Genomic DNA, 12,441 nt, shown 5'->3' with positions numbered 1-12,441 from the left:
TTGACATAGACCATACATAATATATGTAGACGGTATAATCAAAACTGCCGTGAATCAAAATAAAAAACACAAATGAGTAACTATTGTGAAATAACATATAATACTAAAGAAATTATGAACTTAAGGTAAATGATATTAGCTGAAATGATATATAAAGATATATATGTTTATATTATCTGATATTATTATATAAAACAAGAAATAACAGGAATAGCGTTTAGGAATATATTTACGACTAAAGTCATAATTTAACTTGCATTTTTCATATGGTTATCTTAAAAATAAATTTATTTATTGTAAGTTTTTATTTAGCTAATTAATTTAATTATTTTACTGTTATTTAGTGATATTTAAGTACATTATTCGTAGTTGTACATTTTAAGGTTATCAAGAAAAAATAAAAATAAATTATTTTTCTAAATGTAAAACTGTGAATTACTTTTATTTTTGAGATTATATAATTAATAATTGATATATATTTACATCTCTTAAATTATCAAATAATTTTTAATAATGCTGGCTATTTTTATAACTATCTAATTTTATGTCTACTAAAGAAATATAGCAATGCTGATGTATTGATAAAACATTCTACATTCACAGTATAAATTTATTCTGTACTTAACTGTGTAAGCTGAAATACTTAGTAAATCTTTTGTAAAAATTTATTTATGTGTAACATGGAAGTAAATGTAATAGATGTATACCAATCAAATAATCTAAGTACCAACTCTTTATTATCTAATGATAATTTAATATATGATAAAATGAAAATGTGTTTAAATTACAATTATTTCAAAGAATTTCCCACTGATTGGGAAAAAAATATTTTGAATTTATTACCAAAGAAATATAACAGAAAATATTGTTTACTAATAAAAACAATATTAAAAGAAGTAAAAGACATATATGCTAAGGATATGCAAGATTTCTTAAATAAAGTTACATTATCAAATCATAAAAAGAATGATGATTATGTTTCTAAGATAATTTATGCAAACCATAAATTCTTAGATGATCAAAATGCTTTTAATAGAAATATTTTTTTAAGACGTGGTAAATTATTAAATAAAAGATATTATCTTTATTTAGAACCAATTAGAATTATTATAAAACAAGCACAACTGAAACTTCCAGTATTTATTTGCAACTTTGAACATTATCATCATTTTGGGCTTATGTCATTAACTGATTTTCAAAATATGATTAATAATGATATTAAAAAAGGATCATTGGCACTAACAAATCAGTTTTATACTAAGGTGGCAACAGCTGTAGCAACAAATAAGATTTTAAAGAACATTAATAAGAAACGATTACCCAGTATTATGCACTGTATAACACATGTTTTTGTACAACAAATTTTGAATGTCATGATAAAATCTATTGATCATATACTAAACATTATGAGTGATAAATATTGCTGTCCTCAAATAAAATTTCAACTTATTATGCAAGATGACCAATTATGTCTTAGTCCTACTGTTCAAGAAGTATATTCTTTATATCATGATATCATTGAAAAAATTAGAATAATTGCCCAAGATTTAATACCATTGGAAGAATGGCTTAATATAAAAGTATATTATAAATATATTAAAGTAGAATTACCAAATTGTTATATTAAAGAATCTCATAACAAGTTGCAACTTACTCTAGATAACTTATTTCAATCTTTAAATGAACATGTAAAACATATCATTGAAGAATTTTATCTTATCTGTACACCTAATTTAAGAGAAAGAATATTATCATTAACATCTGAAAAAATAAACTTTGATTTATACATCCAACATGTACAGAAATACAGTACCTATTTAATAAAATCAAATACTATGACATTGAATACATATCATGCAATAGGAAAATTAGAACAACATGGAGCTAAAGAATTTTTGAAAAAGGAATCCTTTGATATTATAAATATTTTTTTAAATAAACTCATTAAATACCATCAAGAATTCAATGAATCTATTTGTTCAGATTTTGAAAATTTGAAAACAAAGATATTAAATATTCCAAAAAATTCACAATCCTTAATTGAATTAACTGAATATATCTCCTATGCATCGCAAGTGTTAATAAAAGAATTAGAATGTAAAATTCAGAATTCAATACACATGTTAAGCATATTATCAGAGATAACAGTTTTATCAGATGGTCACATTCAATTAAATAAAAAGACTATTAATTGGTTATATGAAATTGAAACAATATTTAAACAAAGTAATATATTATGTGAGGCAATGAAAAGTGAATTAGAAGATGACATGCAGAAAAGGATAAATAACTTAAACATTAATGTAGATAACATCATTCCTCAACTTAGTGTGTTAGATAATATGGATAATATAAATAGAATTGAAGAATATGTTGAATATTATAAAGGTCTTCTAAAACAAATAAATCAAATTAAACAGGAAATGCAAAGAATTAACGAAGAAGAAACGTTATTTAAATTTCCTGAAACTGAGTTTTCAAATGTAATTGAATTATATGAAATAATCATATCATTTCATGATCTCATTTACGTCATTTATCAATGGCAAAGAGATTATTCTGTATGGTTAGATGGTCCCTTTGAATGTTTGGATGCTGTCATTATAAAAAACAAAACATTGAATTATTTTGAAAAAGTTACTGAAATGAGCAAAATGTTTAGAACAAAGATTAAAATGGATGTAACACTGAACAAATGTTTCAAATTTTCTGGACTTGCAGATGATCCAGATCCGATGCAACAACCTGCACCATTAAAGTTATGTTGGCAAGCGCTTAATTCTATAAACAATTTTAAGCAATATTTACCATTAGTAACATGTATGTGTAATTCAGCTCTACAAAAACGACATTGGATAGAAATGTCTAGAATATGTAAGTTTAATCTTACACCTAATGCTGGGACTAGTTTAAGAAAAATTATTTCATATAATTTAATGGGTGATATTGAGCAATATAAAGCTATCAGTATAAGTGCTAATAGGGAATTAAAGATGCAACAGAAATTATTAAAAATGATCAAAGAATGGGATAAAATTTCTTTTGAAATAAGTCTTGATAAACAAACTGAAATGTATGTATTTTCTAATATGGATAATATAGAATTATTACTTGAAGATCACCTTATAATTATTGAAGAAATGAAAACTTCAAATTTTGTTAAAGAAATAACTTCCTTAATGACAGATTTTTTAATGTCTCTCACTAGAATTCAAGAAATTATTAATCAATGGAATTACATACAAATATTAGTTCTTTCCTTAAAGTCTACTTTTTGTCATCCAAGCATAAAAGTACATTTAGCCAAAGAATTTCTTTTGTACAAAGAAATTAAAGAAGTCTTAAAACATATTCAAAAGAAGCTCTCAGAAACACCTACTTTTACAGAAATTAATGATACAATAATTTCAAAGTCTTTACTCAATATTGTTGGAAACCTTGAATACATAAATGAAAAAGTTAAAAATTATATACAAACTAAGAGACAATATTTTCCAAGGTTTTATTTTCTTTCTGATAAAGAAATTGAAGAAATATTATTTAAATCTGATATATCTATACAAAGTATATGTATACAAAAATGTTTTAAAGGTATACAAAAACTAAAAATTGATAAAGAAAGATCTATTTGTTCCATTTTTGGTGATTATGAAGAAGAATTACGTTTAGAAAAATTAATTTCACTTAATGTTCAATATGATCATGAAGAGAAATGGTTGATATATCTTGAAAATGAAATAAATACTACAATAAAAAAAAGCATTCTCCTATCTTATCAAATATTTAGTAAAACATTTACACATAATAGCATTATAAATTTTCCAAGCATGGCAATTGTTTGTACTTTTCAACTTTGCTGGACTATCGAGGTACATAGGTGTCTTACTCCTTTTGATTTTAAAGCTCTGAATTCTTTATATTCAAGATATATTAATTATGTAATTAGCTTAACTAGTGAATTGAAAAATTATTCGATAAAAAGATTGAGAAATTTGTTAATGTCTTTAATTACTATATTAATCCAACAAAAAGACATTATTCAGTTATTATTAGACAAAAATATTACCAGATCTACAGACTTTGAATGGGTTGCACAATTACGATATTATTTAGTAGAAGATTGCATAGAAGTATCTATTTTTAATACAACTATAAAATATGGGTATGAATATAGTTATTACAAACAACATATAATAAATACTCCTTTAACAGATAGATGTTTTCATACTCTTATGCAAGCATATGAGTATCATTTATATGGTGCTATTACAGGACCATCTGCTACAGGAAAATCAGAAACTCTCAAAAGTTTAGCTAAAACTATTGCAATACAATTTCGTTCTTTTAACTGTACTAATACAGTATCTTATAATTTTCTATCTCAAGTATTTAAGGGATTTATTTCTTGTGGAGTGTGGCTTTGTTTTAAGAACTTTGATACATTAAAAATCGATCTCCTATCAAGACTTGCACAAACTCTTACTTCTATTTTTCAAATTATAGCAACAAATTTAAAAATCACAATGTTTGAAGGTTCCTCATTAAGAGTAAGTAGAATTGGACATATTTGCATCATTACAAAACTGAATATATTTCAATATTCTAATTTACCAGATAATTTAAGAATATTATTTAGAACAGTATCTATGATAGTACCAGATATGAATAAAATTATAGAAGTTGAATTTTTCGCTGGTGGCATATCTAATTCAAAGCTATTAACTTCAAAGTTAGTTATGCTATATAAAATACTATCTGAGCAATTATGGTGTCAATCATGTAACATTTTTAATTTGTATTCTATGAAGACAATTGTCAAAACCACAATTTTTTTAAAGAGAAGTTTTCCAGATGAAAATGAAATTGTACTACTTTTACGTTCATTAATCAATGTTAATCTTCCAAAACTTTGTAATATAGATACACACATTTTTAGGAATATAATTCATTACATGTTTCCAGATCTTACCTTGTTGCCTCCTAATTATGCAATATTTTTAAAAACTCTTGAAACAGTATGTACATCTAAATCTATCCATATTCACGATGTTTTCAAACTTAAAATTATACAAATATTTGAATTAATGCATATTCATCAATGTTTAATGATCGTTGGTAACCCTTTTGTTGGGAAAACAGAAATATTAAATATCCTTCAAGTTGTTTTATTGTCTTTATATGAGCAAGGCAATGAATTTGGTGTTAATATAAAATTAGAGACAATAGTTCCAAGTACAATTGATGTTAATCACCTTTTTGGCCATTTTGATGAAAAATCTAAAATTTGGAAGGATGGAATATGTTCCAAAATGATTCAGCCATCCTCAAAGAATGATTCCTTTGACAGAAGGTGGATAATATTTGACGGACCTCTAAATAATGTATGGATTGAAAATTTATATGCAGTTCTTGATATAAATCGGATGTTATATTTATCATCAGATGAAAAAATTAATATGAAAAATTTTGTATCCATTATCTTTGAAACAATAAGTATGGAAGATATTTCTCCTGCTATTTTATCAACTTGTGGTATAATTTATATTGAGTCAAATTCTATCGATTGGAGACCCTATGTTAAAACCTATTTTTCCAAACACAATATTTATGACGAACATAAAAAGATATTGTATCCATTGTTTGATTGGATAATAGAGCCTTGTTTACAATTTATACAAAAAAATTGCACTGTAACTTTAAATGTTGGCCAGTTACATTTTGTAATGTCAACATTAAATTTGTTTGAAATGTATTTAAGGGATGCTTTGACAGAAAATACTGAAGAAAAGGGGAAAACATCCCATTTTTTAATATGGGCTCAGGTTGCACTTATATTATCTATAATATGGGGTTTAGGAGGAAATTTAGATATAGATTCTCATACTAAATTTAATTCTTTCTGTACATCACTTTGGACTGGTGCAATTAAAGAATATCCAAAACCAGAAATAATAAAGGGTTTTGACATAACACTACCTCATGAAGGCTTAATACAAGATAATTTTTATATCTTCAAAGGTGTTGGAAATTGGAAGTATTGGGGAAGTACTGATATATTAAAGAGTGAGCAAATATTAGAAAACTCTGGTAGTAATGAAATTTTTGTACCAACAATTAATACAATAAAATATAACCACATGATTCTAAAACATATAAAATACAGAAAACCTTTCATTATTTGTGGAGATGAATCTATTGGAAAAAGTTATCTTATAAGAACTTTATTGAAAAATAAATTACCTGAAAGAATATATTCCAATTTACTTAATTTTATTTCTCTGAATACAGTTGCTAAAACACAACAATTATTACTTTCAAAATTAAATAAAATAAGAAAAAGACACTATGGGCCACCGAAAGATCAGTTTTGTATTAATTTTATAGATGATCTTAATATGCAAAGATATGAATGCCAATCAGAAATAAATGGTATCTTAGATCTTATTCGACAATATCATAGTTATGGTTACTTGTATGATATTAATGACTCTGAAAAAATTTGTATTAGTGACATTATGTTATCACTTTCAATTGTAACTAATACCAAAATTAAAATATGTCCTAGATTCTTAAGGCACTTTAATTTATACACTATGTATGCCCCTGCTACAGATACTATATTCAGAATATTTTCAAATGTGCTTTTTAGTAATTTAAAAAATAATTCTTTTACTGCAGATGTATTTAGTACTGTAACCAGTATAACTAATGCTACGATTGATATATATAATTCTATAATTAAAATTTTACTACCAATACCTACTAAATTTCAGTATCAATTTAGTATAAGAGATATAAGCAGAGTTATTAATGGATGTAGTCTTCTTCAAAAAGAATCAGTAGAAACTAAAGTTACCTTCATGCGACTTTGGGCCCATGAAGTATGGCGTGTTTTTGGTGATCGAATATTGGATAATAATGATAAAGAATGGCTTTTTTCACAGATTAAAATAACCTGCAAACATCATTTCAAAGATTCATTTGAAACAGCTTTTGATTATCTGCCAAAATTTGATAATAATGAAATTATCAAGGATAGTTTTTGTAATTTAATATTCTGCTCTTTTATGTGTACAGAAAAATATGAAAATAAAAGATATGAAGAAATAAACTCTATTGAGAAATTACAATCTAAAATTATTTTTTATATAAATGAATATAATAATAATAATGTGAAAAAACGGATTGATATTGTAGTATCACAGTATATTTTAGAATGTTTGATAAAAGTTTCAAGAATTTTAGCTATACCAGGCAGCAATTTATTAATAATTTCTAGTATGGGATTTGGTAGAAAGTCCTTAGCAAGTCTAGCTGCTTATATGCAACAACAAGAATTATATGAACCTTCTGTGCAATCTTATTGTGACTTCAATATATGGAGAAAAGATATAAAACTAGTTTTACAAAAGTGTGGTGAGTTAAAACAGAATTGTATTCTCTTTTTAAAAGATAAACAAATAAAGGATAATTTTCTCCATGATATTTGTTGCCTATTGTCTACTGGTGAAATACCTGATTTATTTTCTATTGAAGAAAGGTGTGATATCATTGAAATGATACGTTTGCATGCTCAAGGTGGTAATAAAAATGAAGAAATCAGTAATCGTGCAGTAATGAATTTTTTTCTGGAACAATGTAGAAGAAAATTACATATTATATTTTGTTTTACTGAAACAAACAAAAGTATAAGATCATATTTATATAAATATCCAGAATTAATAAAATATTGTACAGTAAACTGGTATGAAATGTGGCCAACAGATACACTTTTACAGGTAGGTTTGAAATACATTCAAGACATTAATATTGAAGAAGACATAAAAGCAAATGTAATAAAAGTTTGCATACATTTATATAACTATGTACAAGAAATAAGCAAAGAATACTACAAAGAAACTGGAATGAAAATTCATGTTACATCAGTTACATATTTGCACATGTTAAAATTATATGTTCACTTGATGTGTAAGAAACAGGAAGATATTGTTACATTGAAAAATAAATACCTAACAGGCTTAGAAAAATTAGAATTGGCAGCTCAACAAGTAGAAAAGATGAAAGCTACATTGACAATATTGAAACCACAGTTAGAGTTATCTGCCCAAAAAACGATAATTACAATGAAAGAAGTGGAAAATGAAAATATTACTGTAGAAAAAGCAACTGCTGTTGTACAACAAGAAGAAGAAATAGCAAATAAGAAAACAGAAATTGCTGGGAAATTAAAATTGGAATGCGAAGCTGATCTAGCTGTAGCAATTCCAATTTTAGAAGATGCTATTGTTGCATTAAATACACTAAAACCTACAGACATTACATTGGTTAAAGCTATGAAAAATCCTCCTGATACTATTAAGCTAGTAATGGCAGCAATATGTGTAATGCTTGATGTTCCCCCAGATAGAGCAATTGATTCAGTTACCGGCAAAAAATATACAGATTATTGGGGTCCAAGCAAACGCATTTTAAGTGATATGAACTTTTTACAAATTTTAAAAGACTATGATAAAGATAACATTCCATCTAATATTATACAAACTATTAAGAAGACATACATAATAGATAGCAATTTTAAACCACATATCGTTGCCAAAGCATCAAGTGCTGCAGAAGGCCTTTGTAAATGGGTACGTGCAATGGTATCTTATGATGAAGTTGCAAAAGCAGTTGCCCCTAAAAAAGAAAAATTGCTTATTGCAGAAAAAGAATGTAATGAAGCTGAAGCATTTTTAAATGAAAAACGAAAAACTCTGTTGACATTAAATGTTAAACTTGCTGCCTTGAATGATAGTCTTCAAGAAACACTACAACAAAAAATAAAACTAAAGCAAGAAGTAGAAAACTGTACCATCAAACTTCAAAAAGCAAAAAATTTAATGACAAGTTTAGGAGGGGAAAAAAATCGTTGGATGCAGATTGCAGAAAATCTTAAAAGAAATTATGATAATCTCGTGGGTGACATAATATTGACATGTGCAACTATAAATTATGCAGCACCATACAATATTGTATTTCGTGACAAAATTTTAGAGCAGTGGAAACAATATATGGAAATTCTGAAAATATCATATAGTAAAAACTATAATTTAATAAATATACTTGGAGAAGAAAATGATATAAACCATTGGTATTTTTCTGGTTTACCTAAAAATAGCTTTTCAGTTGAAAATGCAATTATTATGACTAATTCCAAATTATGGTCCTTATTTATTGATTCACAAAATCAAGCAAATGAGTGGATTAAAAAAATTGAAAAAAAGAATAATTTAAAAATTATTAAGCTCACTGACTCCAATTATTTGTCAATTATTCAATATAATGTTGAAAATGGTATCCCCACATTAATTGAAAATGTAGGAGAAGAATTAGAAATATCATTGGATCCTTTTCTCCTAAAAAGAATTTACAATGATGAAAAATCTTCATACTTAGATATTGGTCATGATATAATAAAATATTCATTCGATTTTCGATTATATATTACAACGCGATTACTTAATCCTCAATTTTCATGTGAGATGTTTAGCAAACTTACAATAATTAATTTTTCCATTCCCAATGAAGCTCTTCAAGATAAACTTCTTGATTTTATTATTTACAAAGAAAAGCCAGAACTTCAAGAAAAATTTGAAATTTTACTTATGGAAGATGCTAACAACAAAAAAATATTAAAGCAACAAGAAGATATAATATTAAATATCTTATCTTCAACAACAACAAATATTCTTGAAGATGAGACTGCTATAAAAAGTTTAGATTCTTCAAAAAATTTTTCTTTGAACATTATCAAGAAACAAGAAATGACAAAGGTAACATCACAAGAGATAAATAAATTTCGAAATGCTTATGTAAATTTTGTTAAATACTGTACAGATTTATTCAATACATTAAATGTTTTGCCATATTTAAATCATATGTATCGTTTCTCTTTTTCTTGGTTTATACAATTATATAGAAGATCAATTGAAATTTCAAGTAGAAGTGTTATTCTTGAAAAACGATTAAAATATTTAAAATTTTCATTTACTCAAAGTCTTTATTCAAGCATTTGCAGATCTTTATCAGAAAAACATAAAATACTGTATTCTTTTCTATTATGTTCAAAAATTCTATTGAATGATCAACAAACAACTGAAGAAGAAATTAAATATTTCATGACATCAAACATAAATCATAGTAATACAGTTCCAAATTATAAATTTAAGTGGCTTCCACAAAATATTTGGATAAATATTTATAATCTCAGTAAAATACTTCCTTCCTTCCATGATCTTGCAGATGATTTTTGTTCTAATGATAAGGCTTGGAAACAATATTATGTTTCCGAATCATTTGAAGACCATCTGATGCCAGAACCTTGGATTAATAAGTTATCTTTGTTTCAGAAACTTATTCTTGTAAAAAATTTACGTCCTGATCAAATTATAATACAGATTATGAAAATGATAGAAAATATGTTGGGAAATACACAAAACTATTCCCCTAAAATTAAAATATCTCAATCATATGCGGAATCCAGTTATTTAACTCCACTTTTATTTATTTTACCTGCTTCTTTAACACCATTATCTATTATTTCTACATATGCAAATACTAAAGGTTACTTATCCAAATTTGTCGCTCTATCTATGAGTAAAGGTGAAGAAAAGAAAGCTGAATTTCTTATAAAGAGAGCTCAGAAGGAAGGAGGTTGGGTGTTTCTGCAAAATTGTCATCTAGTAACTCATTGGTTGGCTAATCTTGAAAAAATTTGTGATAATTGTAACATTTCTAATTCATCTTTAAATTATCGCTTATGGTTATCCAGTTGTTCTATCAATGAATTTCCAATAAGTATATTGCAAAATAGTATAAAAATTATGCACGATTATCCTTTAAATATTAAAGAAACATTGTTGAATATTTATCAGTCAGAACCTATAATAAATAAAGAATTTTTTGAAGGCTGTCCTGGAAAAGATAAAATTTTCTTAAAACTTCTTTTTGCAATATGTCTTTTTCATGTAATTATACAAGAGAGAGAACACTTTGGGTTTCAAGGATGGAATATACCATATAAATTTGATCATACTGATCTTAAAATATCCATTATGCAATTACAAAATTTCATAAATAATGCAGATCATGTACCTTTTGATATTTTTCTGTATCTTATTGGAGAATGCAATTATGGGGGCAAAATTCAAGACGAATTCGACAGTAGATATTTAAAACATCTTTTAACTGATTATTGCAATCCTAACATAATTGAAAATGGACACTATGTACATGTAAATGACGTACAGGAATTAATACCACAAAGATATGAATATTATCATGTAATTGATCATATTAGGAAAATTCCATCAGACTTATCATTTCAAATATTTGGGTTCAATAGAAATGGTATTATTATTCGAAATACTATGATAGCTACAGAATTGATATCATCTCTTTCATATATGAGCTCTCCAATTTCTTTATTAGATGAGGAGTTACAGAAAGATCAAGTATTAATTTTAATTAATGATATTAATGATAAATTATGTGATGCAATTAAAATTAATGAAATTCAAGAGCAATGTACTTCTATGCTTAAAGAACCTTTGCAAAGAGTTCTTTTTTGTGAAATCAAATCATTAAAACATATTTTAGAAATTATAACAAAGGCACTGACTAATTTAAAATTAGCATTGGATGGTTATCTTCTTTTTACGGATTCGTTGAAAAAATTAGCAAAAAAAATATGTAAAAATAAAATTCCACATACTTGGAAGATGATACAAATTAATATTCTTACTGAAAATTTAACAGATTACATCGATAATTTATTAAAACGTGCTAAGTTTATTCAAAATTGGATTAAGCAAGGACGTCCAAAAATTATTTGGTTTGATACATTATTTCATTACAAAATGTTCTTTTCTGCAATATTATTGACATTTTCTAAAAGGTATAATATATCTATTGAAGATATCACTTTCGATTTTGAAATAGATACAAAAAAAGAAATTAACGAAGAATATGATGACGCATATTTAATTTGTGGACTGCATTTATGTGGTGCTCGATGGGATTTGGAAAAAAGAATGTTAGTCGAAAATTTTACAAATGAAATCTGGCAAAATATGCCACCTATACATCTTAAATGTTCACGAAATAAAAAAAATGCAGATAAAATCTATGACTGCCCTGTCTATATAACTGCTGCTAAAAATATTGATAAAGATATCAAATTTCCTTCAAAGAATTATATAATTAGTATACCTTTGAAAACTGATACCCCTGCAACTCATTGGATAAAGTGCGGTACAGCTTTATTTTGTCATATGTAAATTATATAAGTTAAGTAAAAAATAGTAAAATAAAAACAATTTTCATATAACATATTTGTATATTTTTTACAATAATATCTACTAATATGTTTAACATATAATACTTAAAGTAAATGTATGTATG

At 25.7% G+C, this 12,441-nt stretch overlaps 1 protein-coding gene across 2 annotated transcripts; it reads left to right on the top strand.

Moving 5' to 3' along the window:
- The first annotated feature begins 18 nt into the window (after positions 1-18).
- LOC105665787 (dynein axonemal heavy chain 7) lies at positions 19-12,371 on the top strand. Of its 2 annotated transcripts, none has more exons than XM_048406025.1 (2): positions 19-125; positions 2,722-12,371. In XM_048406025.1, the coding sequence occupies exon 2, from the start codon at positions 2,736-2,738 to the stop codon at positions 12,315-12,317; it is 9,582 nt and encodes a 3,193-aa protein (XP_048261982.1). In that variant the 5' UTR covers positions 19-125; positions 2,722-2,735; the 3' UTR covers positions 12,318-12,371. The 2 variants fall into 2 exon arrangements, with proteins under 2 accessions (XP_048261982.1, XP_020718834.2); XM_020863175.2 differs by lacking the exon at positions 19-125 and having other exon boundaries at positions 637-9,812; positions 10,389-12,371.
- The last annotated feature ends 70 nt before the right edge of the window (positions 12,372-12,441 follow it).

This window comes from Bombus terrestris, chromosome 5 (genome assembly GCF_910591885.1).
Source record: "Bombus terrestris chromosome 5, iyBomTerr1.2, whole genome shotgun sequence".
Lineage (NCBI taxonomy): Eukaryota > Metazoa > Arthropoda > Insecta > Hymenoptera > Apidae > Bombus > Bombus terrestris.
The sequence above is the reverse complement of the archived record's forward strand: the minus strand, read 5'-3'. Positions and strand labels throughout refer to the sequence as shown.

Bases quoted from the DNA above. Each gene is read 5' to 3' on its own strand.
- LOC105665787 (XM_020863175.2), top strand. From the start codon at position 672: ATGTGTAACATGGAAGTAAATGTAATAGATGTATACCAATCAAATAAT. The intron at 9,813-10,388 runs GTAACATCACAA...TCTTTGTTTCAG, and splicing joins AGAAACAAGAAATGACAAAG to AAACTTATTCTTGTAAAAAA.